Genomic DNA, 18582 nt, shown 5'->3' with positions numbered 1-18582 from the left:
CCAGAAAGTTAATCAACGGGAGGAAGGTTTACCGTAATTGCAACATGACAATGACCCAAAGCACACAGAAAAAATGACCACACAGTGGTTCAAGGAGAAAAAGGTGTATGTTCTTGCATGGCCTAGTCAGAGCCCAGACGTAAACCCCATTGAAAGTCTGTGGAATGACTTGTAGACTGCAGTCCACAAACAGTCACCATCAAATTTAACTGAACTTGAGCAGTTCTGCACACAAGAGTGGGCAAATTCTGCAAAGTCTAGATGTGTAAAGTTAGTAGAGACATATCCCAACAGACTAAAGGCTGTAATACAAAAGCAAAATATGATCCAACAAAATACTCACAAAAGGGGGTGATCCTTTTTCCAATTCGGTGATTCGGTTTTTGAGTAAATACAGTTGGATAAAACAAAAAAATGTGTCTTCATTTCAGGCTGCAAAACCCTCTTAATTTCACAACTGAAACTTCCACCTCTTCAGGAAGTTTATCAGCTAAAACTTCAATGTGAAGCGTTTTTTCAGCTTATTTTCTATACCCACTGTATGTGTATTCTTGTGTGAATCTTCATGTACAATCACATGCAGGCGCTATTCAGGTATAAATGGGATGCCAGGAGACAACAGGAAGTTGGTAGAAATCTCTCCAAACGAAGGTCAAAACCCACCTCTGACCCTTGTCACTAGAACAGGTGTCTTAGTTGGAATTCCCCTTGCTTCTTATCCCGGGACAACCACAACACTTTGGATCCCCTCTCAATTTCTCAACTGAAACTTCCACCTCTTCGGGAAGTTTATCAGATAAAACTTTAATGTGAAGCGTTATTATTTTCTATACCCACTGTATGTGTATTCTTGTGTGAATCTTCATGTACAATCACATGCAGGCGCTATTCGGCAGAGGTGGGGGACTTGAGTCACATGACTTGACTTAAGTCACCAGTTTGAGGACTTGAGACTTGCTTGACTAAAATTAATAAAAGACTCGACTTGACTTTGACTTGGTATTTATGACTTGAGACTTGACTTTGACTTGAGACATATGACTCGAAATGACTTTACTTTTTTAAGTTATTAAATATTTGCATTTTCTCAAGATGTGTTAAAGCAAAATTAAAACACCTCAGTGTGTTCTGATTTTTAGGACACAGTCGGTTTAACAATGGAAATACTTAACATGTTTTTTAGTGACTGTGGTGTTGAAACATGACCGGACGAAGGATTTTGAGCTGTTTGGGCATTCAAACTGTTTCTTTAATATGCCAAGAAAAAAGCACTAAGCAGTTTTGTTAATGTTGAAAATAAAACAAAACCTTTCCTGACCACTGACTTTTAACTGATTTAAAGGGGAAAATTGGGGTAGATCAGTATTTTGACTTGATTTGTGACTTGACTAAAATAAATGACTTGACTTGCTTGACTTCTAGCAGGGACTCGACTTGACTTGCTTGCTTTTCGCCACAGTAATTTGGGACTTGCTTGAGACTTGAAGGTTAAGACTTGAGACTTGCTTGTGACTTGCACATGTGTGACTTACTCCCAAATCTGCTATTTGGGTATAAATGGACACGCCAGGAGATCCGTCCATCTATATCTGTCTATATAGCACATATGGAGGCATTTAAATGACTTGTGTTCAACTCGGAGGCTAAATGAAAACCTATACGTGTATGGGCTTAAACCTTTAAATTGGCTATAAGTAATATGAGATGCTCCAAATGTTAACTAAAACCTAAACCAAGCTATCCTTGCCTTGGGATTTGTTTTTGTACCATCAGAATTTAGCTGCCTTGACACCTCCTCTCCCACCATAAACAACTCTGAGGGACCTACGAAATGCTAAGCTTATCCTTGGCAAAAAGCAGAATTTGCAGGCACACCATGCGTGTGATCAACGCCGACTGGGAGCATCCATCGGTCTCCTCGCCTAATACAGTGCTAGTCAAGACTGGTGGGTTTCATAGCAGTGATTTTCTAATGACAAGGAAATATTACACCCATCCATCACTATTTCTTAAATAAACGGTGAAGGAGCTAAGTACCCATGAAAGACACATTGTAATCGAGGGTTTAATATTTCAGCTCATTGCCATTTTACAGGAGGTGGGAAAAACGAGAGGCAGCAACCTCATCAATCACGTCCTACGGTAGATATCGCAGTGAGCCGGGCAATTAAGCAGCCGTCCTCCATCTTAAATTAGGGTATTCCAACTATAAAGGGCCTGGCTGACGTAAGCATCCCATCCTTTCTTCTATCCATAACGACATGCAGGATGCTAATCTGGTGACAAAGTGGGTTACGCCAAGACCTACACAGGGGTAACACAATCTCTACTGATGATTAAATACAATAGGGCACATCTCAACAGTTTAGCCAGCATAATCTCCTTCTACAATTAAAGGAACATATTTATAGCGATTACGCGCTTTGAATTATTGCACACTCAAAAGAAACAAAAATGGCATAATTTATAGAAGTTCACCTTAAATATGTATATTTGTTATAAATGTTTGCTCTTCATTATTTTTGCTATTCTATTAAAAATAGAGATTTGCAAAGCAACCACTAGAGGGAGCTTAGTAACTGACTCAGCCTCATTCAACCTTCATTGCTTAACAGCAGCTGAGATACCAGCCGCACAGGGAGTGCATTGTTTTCAATGAGCCAACTGACTCAATCACACTTTGAAAAGTGAATGTTCACCATGCAAAGTATCAGTCAATAGGGTGAGCAGGTGTTCTCTTTAAATATTTAGGGCTTTATTTAAAAAAAAAAAAAAAAATCAGAGCTTTTGGTCCTTTGAAACCCATCTAGTGGCCATAATGCAGTATTTCCTGATTTATTGTAATCTGAATGAATGAAAAACATTTGACCTGCACAGAAAATAGACTTTAAGCATTCATTTTTTTCCTCTACTCAGAGAACAAATGTGCATGCAGTTTCACAGGATGAATAATACCGCAAATTTTATTTCTAAATACAACACTTAAAGTGGTAATAAATCCAAAACCAAAGGAAGCATTAGATTTGTCTGCCTCAATGCAAATATATTAAAAAATACCATCAAAAAAAGTTTTATTTATTAAAAATTTACCTTAAAATTCACAAATCTAAAATGCCAAATTAAAGTAAGAAAAAAAAAAAAATCCCCCAGGAGTGGGGTTCCCCACACTTCAAGGGTTGGAGACCCCATTGCAAGTTAAATTTTCTATGCTGCCCAGAGTGGGGCTTTAACCTTTTATCAGAGAAGGGGGGAGGTATATGCATCACTTTTTTTCAACCAGCATCATAGCTTTGATGAAGAAATACCCACAGAAGTCTACCAGGAAACTGACACTTGTGGAAGTGTCGATTTCAGGCATCACTGGCCCCAAGATCACTAAAGGACACAGCAGTGATGAAGGGGGTCGGTGAGAGGAACCAGTGAGTGACACAGCAGAGAAACACCCCCAGAAGTGTCTGTTTCCCAGCAGATTTTGGGGGATGCATCTTCATCAACAAAGCGGTATTTGGAAGCAAGCGCGTTAGAAGAGGGAAGTATTTCCATTCTTTTTCAAAGGTCAAACATTAATCTGGTAGTTTAAATTTAGACATAATGAGCCATGACAGCGCTGCAAATACAGGATGAAGCAGTAAAGCAACCCTGCCAGTCTGGAGTGCCACAAACCGCAGTGCCAACATAAAAACTAGCACATGAAATGCAAGAAAAGGCCAACATAAAAGCATTACTTCAGTATAAAAGCATCCAAAAACCAAGGAATAGATTTAAAACAAATTTATCATATACAGTAAAACCTTGGATTGAGAGTAACTTGGTTTGCGAGTAAGACAAGAATTTTTTATTTTTTTTAAATTGATAAACAAGCAATGTATTGATATACAAGTGGCGTCATCTCACAACTGAGTATAAAAGAGAAGAGAGACCCTCTAAGTGTAGCAATATGGTTACATTTAGTGAAGGTTCAACATTTAGCAACTCACATGGTTGATGATTATAACAGGCACATCTAAGTATGCAGGCATCCGGGATAAAGCTGTCCACACAGACCGCCGTTCTCACCGCCATCAACGTCATCTCTTCCACACTGCGCCCCACGAGCGCTTCAAGCCTCGCTTTCAGATCGCTCTACTGCAGGGGAGTCTTCCCGGTCATGACTGCAGACTGACGGTGGCGAGGAAAACGGTCTATGTGGAAAGGTTTACCCCGGATGCCTGCATACTCAGATGTGCCTCTTTTATTCATCAACCATGTGAGTTGCTAAATGTTGAACCTTCATTAAATGTAACCATATTGTTAAACTTAACACCGCATTCACACTGAAGCGGCACGACTTCGGGGGCGACCTGTGAAGTCGCGTGCAGCGCGACTTCGACACGACTTGCACGGACTTCACAGAATGAATGTTTATGCAAGTCGCTCCAGGTCGCCCCGAAGTAGTACAGGAACCTTTTTCTAAGTCGGAGCGACTTGTGTCGCTCCTATTAGAATGGTTCCTGTACCACACAACGAACCTCAACTTGTCAGGCTGACTAGTCACCTGACAAGTCGTATTAGTGTGAATGGAGACTTAGAGGCACCTCTCTTCTCTTTTATACTCTGTAGCTCCTGCTGGATTTTGCTTCTAATCTACACTATCACATTGCTAAAATCTTTTTATATGGACTATAGACTGAAGGACTTATGAATAAATAGTGAAACCAATCATCTGAGTATCCATTATTTCTTATGGGGAAATTCACTTAAGAGTGCTTTTGATTAAAAGCATGTTTCCGGGAAACAAATTATGCTCGCAATCCAAGGTTTTACTGTATTGCTATATATATATTATATATACATACACAAGAACTATAGTCTTTTCATTTTTCTTTTTTAAATAAGAAGAGGAACAAAATCAGTTAAATACAAATAAACTTATCAATGCATATTAGCTTAATTATACATGCACACGAGGCAGATATATTTGTTCATAACATAAGCAGGTTCTGCTTCCTACTGATCTTCCTACTGATCGACCTACCATTGATCGACTTCGGTACAACCAGCTTGTTGGATTTCTAATATGTGATTGCTGCCAGTAGCCACTAGCAATAATCACTGTGTTCTCCCGGTAGGGACGGCCCCCCATGCTGGGAGAACACAATGGTTTCTCAGGAGGGATTGCCCCATCAACACTGTCTGTGTTGATGGGAGAAGCTAGCAATTTACTTTACTGCAATCCCTGGTTGCAGGAAACAAAATTGCACTGTCTATGGCCAGCCTTAAAAATCCTGGAGTTCAGCTTTAAAGACCAACTCCAGAAAATGATGCATCCTTTAGCTCATGCACAGTATGTATTTCTTCAGATTTTCTAAAATAGTTTCCAATTCCCTGTGCTATTGAAAGTGCTATTTCCTGAAGTTTGGATACTGTGCTGCCACACACCAGCTGAAAGCTGAGATCAAGCTTGCAAATGAGTTAAATAATCTCAGGGAAGCACTTAAGTAGGTTACCTTTTGAAACGTAAAATAGGTGCACCTGACCTGCCGTTGGCCACCTTCTAACCAGCCAATTGACATTATTATTCTTCTTTGCCTATTGACATTCTTACTACAAGCTTTTCTTATCCTTTAAAAGCTTATAATATACATTACAAAACAATTGGACAGTAAAAGCCGTACTTAACGCCACAAACACAAGAAGCTGCAGGACAATACAGAGAGGACAGGTTCTCTTACCTATGTCTGAAATCTTTATTTCTGAGAGGTGGCAAGAGAAATAAGGAAAAACAACATTACTAACAGACAGGAAGAAGAGACAACAGTTATTGACCTAAAGAAGAGAGAAAGAAAATCCTAGAGAATCGCCCTTATATCTGCCCAAAGCAACAAACAAGCTTCTTCTTTTTCCTATGTTGCCAAAGCCAGTTAGAGAACCGCATGGAGAATTTGCTATAGGCAAAGTCAACCATTCATGGGGTCTATTGTACTAAACCCTTGAATGGAATACAATTATGAAGCCGAAGTCCTGGAATTTCATCAAAAATGTTGAAACCGTGAGGCTGACAGTGTGTGAGGTTGAAGGAAAGCTTTGATGAGAGTACACGCAATGGTGAGTGCAAAGACAAAATGACTCCATTGAATACGTGAGACAGACATGGTGGAGCTTCAAACACACAGACAACACAAAAAAAAAAAGAAATAGTTGGAATAACAGGATAGTTCCAAAGTGGGATGCAATGGCAGTATCACAAATGTAGAAGCACCAAGACAATGCCACTACAGGGGCACTAAATTTAGCAATACTAACAACTAGAGGATACCATGAGAGTACTGCTAAAATTTGGTGCAATTAAAGAACTTCCAAAAAGGAGCATACATTCTGGCATTAAAAGTAACAAAAGGGCTCCATTATAGTACTTCTAATGTGGGAAGCCAGTACTTCTAATGTGGGAAGCCATGATCGTATTGGCAATATGGAGGAGCCATGACATTAGAGCCAAGGTGAAAGTGCCATGACAGTGCTGCAAACGAGAGGAAGCCATGATGGTAATGCAAAGTTGACTGTACCTCAGCAGTACCGTCAGTGTGGAGGCCTCATGATAGTATAGGCAAGGTGAGGGTCCTATGATAGTGATTACAATGGTGGAGGGGACAAATGCCAATGTACCATGCTAGTACTGTCAATATGGAGGCCTTGTCATAGTACAGGCAAGGTGAGGGTCCTATGACAGTGAGAACAATGGTGGAGGTGACTAATGCCAATGTACCAGGCCAGTACTGTTAATGTGGAGGCCTGGTCATAATTTAGACAAGGTGAGGATCCTATGACAGTGATTATAATGGTGGACGGGACTAATGCCAATGTACAATGCCAGTAATGCCATTTTGGAGGCCTCATGACCATATGGGCAGGGTGAGAGTCTTATGACATAGCTTACAATGGTGATGGGAAGGGGGGTGAATGCCAAAAGGCCATGAGAGTACTGTCAGTGTGGAGGCCTCATGATAGTATTGGCAAGGTTATAATATATGACTGTGATTTAAAAGGTAGATGGGACTAAAACCAACATACCATGACAGTGCTGTCAGTGTGGAGGCCCCATGACGGTTCGGCCAAGATGAGAGTACAGTGCACACACTGATGGAGGGGACTAATGTTAATGTACCATGACTGTACTGTCAGTGTTGAGGCCTCATGACAGTAGGACCAAGGTCAGAGTCCTAAGACAGTTCTTGCAATGGTGGAAGGAACTAAACCCAATGTGCCATACCAGTACTGACATGGTGGAGGCCTCAAGACAGTACAGCCAAGGTCAGAGTCCTATGACAGTGCTTGCAATGGGAGAAGAGACTAATACTAATGCACAATTAGAGTACTGACATTGTGTGGAGTCCTCATGACAGTACAGCCAAGGTAGGAGTCCTATGACAGTGCTTGCAATGGTGGAGGGGGAGTAATGCAAATGTGCCATAACAGTACTGATATTGTGGAGGCCTCATGACAATGGAGACGAGGTGAGGGTTCTATGACGGTTCCCTGAATTATTGGAGGAGACTAATGCCAATGTGCCATGACAATATTGTTAGGATGATTGCGCCATGACAGTACAGTCAATGTGGAGGCACCTTGTCGGTATGGCCAAGAGAAGGGTTCCAAAAATACAGCATTCCTAAGAAAGGCAGGAAAATATAAAGTACCAGGAAATGACAAATGTAGGATGACAGATCAGGAAACCTTAAAGGAACATCAAAGACAAGCAAGCGATGTAAGGGATGTGAGGGTAATGGGAGCTTTAAAATGTATATGAAAGAAAGGTGGTCTTTGGTGGCCATAAAAACCAACAACTGTTCATCTTTCCGCCACATGGAAACATGAATCTGATTGGGTAAGAAGGCCAAAATCAATAATCTGTAACAATCATGGAAAACCATTTTCAAGATATGAAATTTAAAAACATTTTTTATTCCCCAAAAGATGGCTGATTGGAGAGAGCTATTTCTACAGTACCCTTGTTCCTTCTCTCTACCAAGGAGTGGAGAAACAGTGTCCATCTTTGGACTTCTCCCTTCCATACCTACATTAAATTTCCTTTTATTAGGGGCCCCATCCATTCTATTTCATTGCAGTAACCCATAAATAAAGCGTGCTAGCACAATGTACAGCAACGTATATGTGCTGGTGAGATGCAGCACCATTGATTCTGAATGCCTGCCCAACACGCCTTGCCAATGGATGTGCATTGTACGGCACAGCCAGAAATAATGCATGTATATTTTTTGGTGCATTAAGGAGCCTATTTGAATAAATGGGCTGGCGGCTTAACCCAAAGAACATAACATGTGACATGATGCACATTACCGTCTGTGCACCAATGCCCCTTAGCGGTGTTGATGGGCCCTATGTTGGAGTGTATTTTCAGCCAAAACTTTTTTTTTTAGTTACAACTTTTGACTATTATTAATATTGTTGCTGTCTGGAGATTCATTCTAGAAATTTCCATTACTTCATGTCCCTGAGACATTGTATTACAAGCACAGGAAGCAAGCAAAAATTTCTAAAAGGGACACTGACAGCAATAAAAATACATGGGGTATAGGTGGGGCATGCCTGATGGGGCCACGGAGGGCAGTAAAACCTGGCCGATATTCTACCTCTTCCCTGCTCTATCCAAGCTAAAAAAAAATATGTTTTGACTGGAGTTACACTTTAAGTAGCACATAGTTTTTCTATCACAGTAGTTTACCAGTCCTTAGATAAGGTGGCTGCATTCGTTTTCTTTTTCAGGCTCTTTCTTTTACCGGGTAATCCTGCCAGTAACACACTTCCTGGTACTAGGTTGACAACGCTTATTTGTAGGCAGGTGCAGTTAGCTTGTCTGACACTGGGTGGCCCTGTTACAAAATATTGTCTGGTTACAGAAGGTAGTGTCATCAGGTGCTAGGACCCATTTAGTTAAAGCCCTCCTGTAATGATGTCATGGGAGAGTCAGGACCCAGCTATAAGCCAGGTTGGGATGAGCCATAGTACAGTGGGACCCAGCTATAAGCCAGGTTGGGAGGAGCCATAGTACAGCGTGACCCAGTTATAAGCCAGGTTGGGATGAGCCATAGTACAGTGGGACCCAGCTATAAGCCAGGTTGGGAGGAGCCATAGTACAGCGTGACCCAGCTATAAGCCAGGTTGGGATGAGCCATAGTACAGTGGGACCTGGGAGCCAAACATCCCACACCTATGCAAATGTAGCCAGCAAGTGGAGGCCCTGGACAGAGCTGGAGGTCAGAGAGCGGTAGACCTCCACTTAGGACAGCTGGCTGTGGACTACCCAACCCTTATAAAAAGTGGAGGCTAGGACAGGCTGCAAAAGGCCTTTGAGGCCTGGCCACGAGTTCCCTGAGTGGGGCTATCCCCCTGAAGGATCATGGGAAAAGTGCACCCATGGAGGAGAGGACTGCAGAGATCTCATTCTAGTGAATCCTAATGACCCAGGTAGGAGGGAGAGGGTTTCAGAAGGAAGATGGCTGCTTTAAAGTGCTTCACGATGCTTTCACATGTGACTACTGCAGACTGTCCACTAAATTTGACTATATACGTTCAAGTGACACCAGATGGTATGCCAATGTGACTGTTGTGTCATTTCCCAAGTATCACCAGTAAAGTGCAGCAACCTTATTTATGTGTGGACATTCCTTCCTTGGGGATATAAAGGTCAACGACTGGGAGTGTTGTGTGGAGGCCTCTGGGACGGAGTGGGGTACAATATGGCAGAGACAACAGCTTCAGCAGGAGGGTCACTGTTCTAGCAAGGGAGGAGCAGGGCAGGGACTTGTGCATTTGGTGCCAAACATCCAGCTAATTGCAAAGCTGCTCTTACAGAATATGATGGAGCCGCGTTGTCACCCTAGAACAGGAAGCGTGTTAGGACTATAAAAAAAAAAAGAAGAGGAGAACTGCACAGGAGAATAAAAATTAAGGTAAGTCCAAAAAAAGTCCCTATACTGAACACCGAAGGCCAGGCTCTCAGCTAGAAGTTAAGCTCAACGTTTTTAAGGAAAGCACTCAAAATATCAAATTCTGTTAAGCATTATACATAAATGAAGAAATTAAGTAAAATTACAAAGTAATTACATTTTTAAAAACTGCAGAAATCCGCATGATAATCTCTAAAATAAAAAAAGCAATCTCCACTGCGACAGAATGAATCTATTGATCAGCGTAACCTTAAATAGTAGAACAGTAGCATTTTTTTTAAATGAACACACAGATTTTCAGACTACATAACTTGCAATTGCGATAAAGCGACAAATGTTTGCTCTGTGGTTACCTTAGCTCCAGGATGTTTGTGACATTGCCGGAAGGAAAGATTCTACGTATATAGTTGAAATCGCCGACATACAGACTGCCATCTGCACCGCACGTCAAGGCAACCGGCGCCAGGAGTTTGTTACCATCTGCGAGGCCATTGCAGCTCGGACAGGAGATGCTCCTGCGTCGCCCATTGCCCATTATGCTGCCGATCACAGCTGGCTGCTGGGAAATGAACTGGTTTTCTCCATTGCCTTTGTGCAGGATGCCTGTTCAAGACATTGAAAGTGAAAGGAGTCTCAGAACTTTCCAGACCTTCAGAGGGAAACCACTTTTTTTTATTATTTTTATTTTTTGAGAGTATGTATTTGTAGTTTTAAAAAAGTATTTTATCACACTTTTAGGATATTGGACTTTGTTTAAGCTAATAAAAAATAATGCTAAAATTATAGTAATGTTAAAAATACTGGACTAATACTGATCTAACATTTAACATAATACTGCATCAACACTACCAATACCGTAATAATAAGAAATACAAATCTGTGGTAATATTAAATAAAATACAGTACTAATATTAGGGATTCCATACGAACAATAAATATAATACAGTACTATTAGGAATAACATTACTAACATTAAATATACTGTACTAATATTAAAAAATCTGTACTAACATTAATAACTACCAATAAATAAAAAATATAGTGCATACAATTTTGTATTCTTTTATCCAGCCAGCAGGTGGAGCTTTAAGCTCCTTTTTATATATTTCTGTTTTCTTTTTACCCCCCTCAGTAGCTCAAGCTGAAATTTACATTTATATAGTGAATAAGTCAGAGCAGCGATTGCTCCCTTAATATAAAGCTCAGACCAGTCAGACCTAGTTGGAGCCACAATATAGACATCCACAGCCGTACTTGTCTCTACCAGTAGATTTATATCGTATATCTGTGAATTCACACAGTAAAAAAAAAAAAAAAAAGTATATACATTTATTTTGGTTTTTCTTTTTTTATTTTCTGTACACCGTATATATATATAATATATATATATATATACACACATATATACACACACCAATCAACAATAACATTATGACCACCCACCATAACCTGTTGAGGCATGGGCTCCACTAGAGCTCTGAAGGTATGCTGTAGTATCTGGCACCAAGCCATCAGTAACAGATCCTTCTTTAACTCCTATAACTTGCGACGAGGGGCCTCCATGTATCAGACTTGTTTTTCCCGAACATCCCACATATTGGATTGAGATCTGGAGGATTTGGAAGTCAAGTCAACACCTCCAATACACCTCCTTTCATTGCTCTGTGGTCCAGTTCTGATGCTCACTTACCGATTGTAGGTGCTTTTGGCTATTGACACGGGTCAGCATGGGCACCCTGACTGGCTTTGCAGACCCATATTCAACCAACTGCAATGCACGGTTTTCTGACACCTTTCTATCAGAACCAGCATTAATATTTTCAGTAATGTGAGCTACAGTAGCTCTTCTAGTAGATCAGACTATGTGGCCCAGCCTTCGTGTCCCACGTGCATTAATGAGCCTTGGACACTCATGACCCTGTCGTCGGTTCACCGATTCTTCTTCCTTGGACCACTTTTGGTAGGTCCTGCAGACTGGAACCATCCAAAAGAGCTGCAGTTTTAGAGTTGCTTTGACCCAGTCGTCAAGCCAATATAATCTGGCCCTTGTCAAAGTCACTCAAATCTATAAGCCTGCCCATTTTTTCCTGCTTTCAACACGTCAGTTTCAGGGATAACATGTTCACTTGCTGCGTAATGTATCCCAATGTCACAAGATAATCAATGTTATTCACTTTAATGGTCAGTTGTCATAATGTTATGACTGATTACTTGTTTCGGATCACCTGGGGATGGATTAGAGGCCCTGTTAATTTTTTTTGCTGCTGTGGAGAGATTCACCCTCTTTATTAGTCCTCTTAACTAGTGATTGACTGATTTAGTTTTTTTTTACTGCCGATACTGATATTTTGGTCATCGGATATCGGTATCGGCCGATATTTTTGGACATTTAAATTTTTTTTTTTCACAGGTACTGTTGTGGAGGGATCTGGGGGTCTAAAAGACCCCAAACCCCTCCTCGGCACTTAAAAGCATTCAAAACGCCAAGTTTGGCTGTTTTGAATGCTGTCATTCTTTTTAATTTGGCGTCGAGTACCCAGAGTCTCCGGGTTTTTTACATGGAGACCTGTTTTAGAGCCGAATGCGCCTTTGATCGGGTCTTCACTTAGGCGGCCGTGCAGGTAGGATGCCCGAGTCCCGGGCGAGCCGGGAGACCCGGGTGAGCCGACAGGAGGGGGGGGGGGGGACATCCCCTCCTGCTCCTTGTAATGACAGCCGAGAGGCTTCTCAGCCGCATCGGGTTGTCATTACAAGACAGCCGACCGTCAGCTATGGATGCCGGTACCGGGGTGATGCCTCTAGCTGCAGGCATCACTCAGGTACTGCACTTTCCCGAAATATCGGCAATATCGGTAACCTCAGGGGCCGATTCTGATATATCGGGGAAAGCGCATATCGGCCCCTGATATATCGGTGTTGCCGATAATCGGGTGATACCTACACTTAACTACTGTCACTGGGACGGACAGTCATGAGAAAGCCAAAATTGTAAGTCAACATCGGAGCTGGAATAGAGAGGAAGTCTTCCAATGGGGACGTTTATTCCAGTGCCCACTGAAAAAAGGGATTTCCCGAGCTGGGATCATTAATGTTCTGCAAGTTCAAATTTCTATTGTGTATGCAGGCAGACACAGGGTTCTCTGCATACAGAGTTTTAATAAAGAAAGCATGCATGGAATCCATTTACATAAGTGTGTGCTCTCCAGGTTAGTTCACAAATGCAGTAATGAGTACAAGACCTGAGCATTTAAGGGAAGCAAGTGTGTACCCCAATTCTCCTTGCCTTTCTAGACACGTTAGTGAAGACGCTGGATTACCCAATTATGACAAGCAACATACCCTGTAATGTTATCACAATTCTTTAAGCACCTGTCAATCTAAGAACAATATTCTGGCCTTACAGAGACCTCTGAAAAGCCATAATCTCAACTCACCAGTCTGTATATTGAGCGCGTGATGTTTATCCAGAGACCAGCCACCGAGCTTGGATGCCTCAATTTCATAACCCTGCAGAATGGCCGTTCTTTTCTCCCACAAAATGAGATCCGGACAGGATTCATATTCATAACCTACAGAGACTGGAATTCAAAGAGAGAGAGATCTGACCTAAATATCCAGATAAAAACGTGCTTGAAGGCCACAAAACACAGGAAGCGGCATTTTCACTGGCAGGTGCCAATCACGGAAAAAATATCATTATGCTAAAACAGCTCATTTCACAACCTCAATTCTCTTCACAGAGAGGGTTCTGAATACCAGCGGTCAGCTAATCAGTCACTGCTAATATGATTACTAGTATAATAGCTTTCAGACAGAGGAACACCATAGACCTCAATTGCATCAACTATCAAAGGGTGAAAATGCATTGTTTTATTGGTCAATAAAGATCGAAGTTAAAAATAAGATCAACACTTCCTCTACAGAAGAAAGTCCTTCCTATGCAGCAGCTCCTGTGAGCCAAGCTTGCAGTATATTCTGGATCTCATTAAAATGTAATTTGGTCAGCCAATAAACATTAAAATATTTACATATTCTTAAGCATTAAATTAATTGTAAAACAAGCCCTCTGTAGCTACAGGCAATGTGGAGCAAATAATTCTCAAAGTTTACAGCAGAAGCACCAAAGTGATTCTCTCAGCAGCTCAGTTCCCCATGATCCCACCTTCCAGTAAGGATTCTGCAGTTAAGCTATCCCTCCCAGCAGTGATTCTGCAGCTCGGTCCCACCTGTCCCATCCTCCCAGCAAAAATTATACAGCTCAGCAACCCCTCCCAGTAGCGATTCTGCAGCTCAGCTACCCCTGCTACCACTCCCAACAGTGACTCTTCAGCGCAGCTCCCCCTGCTCCCAGCTAGGATTCTGCAGCTCAGATGCCACTGCAACCTTTTCTAGCAGTGATTCTGCAGTATAGCTATTTCTGCTCCATACTCCAAGCAATGATTCTGTAGCTCAGTTACCCCTGTTCTGACCTAGAACTGTGTGGCTCAGCTACCTTTGCTACCCTTCTTAGCAGTGACTATGCAGTATAGCTATTTCTGCTACCTGCTCCAAGCGGGGATTCCGCATTTCAGCTCTCCCGATTCTGCAGCTCAGCTTTACCCCCAGCAGTGATTCTGTAGCTCAAGCTCTCTCCCTCCCAGTAGTAATTCTGCAAATCAGCTCTCCCCTCCCAGCAGTCGTTCATTCTGCTGCTCAGCTCCCCCCCGTGGGCAGCAGTTTTGCAGCTTAGCTCCCCCTGCTCCTTCCTTCCTGCATTGACTCTGCAGCTCAGCTCGCCCTCCCAGCAGGGACTTTGCAACCTTTCAATCTCTTATATAAGCACAAAGTAGGAGATTTATGAGTGAGCAGAATTGCAGAGAAAGCCAACAATCTTAAAGCGGAGTTCCACCCAAAAGGGGACGCTCCACTTGTTTGCACCCCCCCCCCCTCCTTAGCAGTCTTCAGCACTGCATAGTGTGCTTGCTATTTGCAGGCTTTTTTTTTTTTTTTTTTTTAACGACAGATTTGATTTAACGATGCCTGCTCTGGTTTATAAACAGTGCAACCATTAAAGCTTACCAAAGGCTTCAGAAAGTCCATAGACCTTCTGGCTGTAGACATCTGTCTTGTCCCAGATGAAGGAATAAGAGAGGTCGGGGGCGGCAGCAAACCACTTTCTGAACAGGCGACCCTCCACAGCGACCATCAGGTGTACTTTCATGAGATTGAAAGGAATAATGTGATGAGTCAAGCTGATCCTCAGAACTGACTTGTAGCCGGCGTTTCGGGTGCTCAGGTAGTTCAGCTTAATTTTGGTTCCGGGGACTGGAATCTCTTCCTGCAAAGCCTGGAAAGCAGAAACAATTTGCTAATATGATTAACTGGTATTTGACTCCATTGGCCAGAGGAATGTTCTTTAAGGATGGGGCTTCCTCCAAGGCATGCCTCTTAGTTTATACATTGCTATATATTAAATGTCTTAGGTTGGGAGGCTCAGTTTTGAGTTGGAGATCGCACTCTGTAGAGGTGCCTTGGACGTGGCAATGTGGCTTCAACTGCAAATATACAGAGACATTATCACTTTTCCCTGCATGAGAAAGGTGACAGTGTCTTTTTTTTTAAATTATTATTCTACAGGATTTTTTTAGTGCCAACAGTTCGAGCAGAGCTTTACAAAACGGAGGGCGACAGCATAGTTACAAAATCCAATACAAGAAGAATGAGAGGGCCTTGCTCTTTAGAGCGTACAATCCAAAAATAATACCTGCAAAAATATGTTTTCTTATAAGAAGAGCCAGTCTTTGGTTATACACATTTATTTTTTCTGGAAAATAAGTTACAAAAATGTTTTTTTTTTTTTTTTACCTTGTGTTAGGCACTTCCTGTAGATGCTGACCCCCCCCCCCCCCCCCACCTTTCAACCTTTGCAGCAATGCTGGCAGCACTCATACATCTATTTCCCAAAGACAACCTCTGGATATGACGCTGAGCACGTGCACTCAACTTCTTTGGTTGACCATGGCAAGGCCTGTTCTGAGTGGAACCTGTTCTGTTAAACCACTGCATGGTCTTGGCAATTGTGCTGCAGCACAGTTTCAGGGTCTTGGCAATCTTCTTATAGTCTAGGCCATCTTTATGTATAGCAACAATTATCTTTTTTAGATCCTCTGGGAGTTGTTTGCCATGAGGTGCCATGTTGAACTTCCAGTGACCAGTATGAGTGAGAGCGATAACACCAAATTTAACACACCTGCGACCTTGTAACACTAACGAGTCACATGACCCCGGGGAGGGAAAATGGCTAATTGGGCCCAAATTGGACATTTTCACTTAGGGGTGTACTCACTTTTGTTGGCAGCGGTTTAGGCATTAATGGCTGTGTGTGGAGTTATTTTGAGGGGACAGAAAATTTTACACTGTTATACAAGCTGTACACTCACTACTTTACATTGTAGCAAAGTGTAATTTCTTCAGTGTTGTCACATGAAAAGATACAATAGAATATTTACAAAAATGTGAGGGGTGTACTCACTTTTGTGAGATACTATATTATCATTAATACGTTGTCTCAATTGCCATACAGTTTTCCCTACGTCGACATGTCATCAAATATATAAAACCCCCTGAGTCCCACAGTCAGCATAGAATTTAGGCATACAATGTTCTCCATTAGGAAGTAGAAAGGAGGTTAACCCAGGGGCAGTGGGGGCATAGACCACATCTGTAAATGCCTCTGGGTTTCTATTCTTGTATCTCACCTGATACATAATGACTTGTGGTCAAATCGCTTTTCGGATGACAATCTCAGCGTCATCGCGTACATATTTTGATAAAACATGGTCCTCCGAAAGCAAGTGCCAGTATCTGCCCAGAAAGGACCATAATTGACCGTGATTGGGGTCAGTTGGTGGAATAGTGCCCCAAGGGCCAGATAAAGGCAAGCAAAGAGCCACACTTTGGAGGCCACTGCTGTAGAGAATCACCCTTGTTCTCTTTGTGGATGCAACGATCTCTCTGCAAAACCCCCCTACCTTCGTTCCCATGCCAAGTCAATGCCAAGTTCACATATGCATGGGCGCGGGTTCCAGCCTGGGGTCTGGTAAGTTTCTGTTCTTGTATCTCACCTGATACATAATGACCTGTGGCCAAATCGCTTTTCAGATGACAATCTCAGGGTTATCGCGTACATATTTTGATAAAACATGGTCCTCCGAAAGCAAGTGCCAGTATCTGCCCAGGAAGGACCATAATTGACAGTAATTGGGGTCAGTTGGTGGAATAGTGCCCCAAGGGCCAGATAAAGGCAAGCAAAGAGCCACACTTTGGAGGCCACTGCTGTAGAGAATCACCCTTGTCCTCTGTGTGGAAGCAGTGAGCTCTCTGCGAACCCCCCCCACCTTCTTTCCCATGACGAGTCAGGCCAGGTTCACATATATATGGGCGCGGGTTCCATCCTGGGGTCTGGTGAGTTTCTGTTCTTGTATCTCACCTGATACATAATGACTTGTGGTCAAATCGCTTTTCGGATGACAATCTCAGGGTTATCGCGTACATATTTTGATAAAACATGGTCCTCCGAAAGCAAGTGCCAGTATCTGCCCAGGAAGGACCATAATTGACCATGATTGGGGTCAGTTGGTGGAACAGTGCCCCAAGGGCCAGATAAAGGCAAGCAAAGGGCCATACTTTGGAGACCACTGCTGTAGAGAATCCCCCTTGTTCTCTGTGTGGAAGCAGTGATCTCTCTGCAAACCCCCCCCCCCCACCTTCTTTCCCATGACGAGTCAGGCCAGGTTCACATATGTATGGGCGCGGGTTCCAGCCTGGGGTCTAGTTGAGTTTCTGTTGACCGGTTCAGGTCCAAGTTTTTGTCTGAATTTGCACATTAACCAGACCCAAAAACTTCCAGGACTGGCTCCACTGAGAGCCAGGGAACACTCGCATGTCATCCAATTCCCACATATGTGAACCCAGCCTCAGACTTATGGCCCTGCAATATACAAGGCTCACATTCACGAATGAGTTGAAAGCTAAAGCTCTGATGTAGCTGGGGGTATGTCAGACCACTGTAGAGAGACCACTGGTTTCCCATAGAGAGCAAGCATCTGTCTCTGCAGCCTTTGGCAGGGGACAGGCTTTTCTGCTCAGGCTGTGACTGCTTTCTAAAGAACTGTAAAACTTTGCACACTTTTGTTTTATTGCATCTGGAATGTAATGAGAAAATTGAATCTGAAACTTCAGTTGAACTTTAAACTAGACATGCATTTACCAGAAATACATATAAAAAAAAAAACTATAAAACAAAATGATTTTTTTTGTTTTTTTGTTACATCATTGTCCATTTAAATCACAAATCCCAGGAAACTATTGTTACAAAGACCTAGCACAGTCAGAAAGCCTTAATTTATATTTACCTGGTCTGACCGGAACTTTTTGAGCATTAAAAATTTCTTTCGTCTATTATTTATTTTTTAACAAGCGCTCTCTTATCTTGCGTACCAACATTTGAGAGCCGTCGTTACTAACAGCGCTTTACAAAGTTCAATTTTCCACTCTGCTTTGATTAGCAGCATTAGACTTTGCTGTGCTGAAGTGGATTGTGAGAGCCCCGGCAAATAGATGACACAAGCGTAAGTGCGGCCACAAAACAAAAAACCCA

General features: G+C 42.3%; 1 protein-coding gene across 6 annotated transcripts in view; it reads right to left on the bottom strand.

The window, feature by feature from the left end:
- Positions 1-18582, bottom strand: part of TENM4 (teneurin transmembrane protein 4) — a 1723986-nt gene that overhangs the window by 61253 nt on the left and 1644151 nt on the right. For all 6 annotated transcript variants that reach the window (XM_082246029.1, XM_082246030.1, XM_082246031.1 and 3 more), the window contains 4 exons: positions 15003-15270; positions 13379-13522; positions 10298-10547; positions 5712-5732 (listed from right to left, as the gene is read on the bottom strand). In XM_082246029.1, the coding sequence (XP_082102155.1) occupies positions 5712-5732; positions 10298-10547; positions 13379-13522; positions 15003-15270 (683 nt within the window). The remainder of the gene's footprint in view (positions 1-5711; positions 5733-10297; positions 10548-13378; positions 13523-15002; positions 15271-18582) is intronic.

The sequence above is a fragment of the Pelophylax lessonae genome (genome assembly GCF_965119305.1).
Source record: "Pelophylax lessonae genome assembly, chromosome: 2".
Classification (NCBI taxonomy): domain Eukaryota; kingdom Metazoa; phylum Chordata; class Amphibia; order Anura; family Ranidae; genus Pelophylax; species Pelophylax lessonae.
Note: the sequence above shows the minus strand (reverse complement) of the source record. Positions and strands in the feature narration are given on the sequence as shown.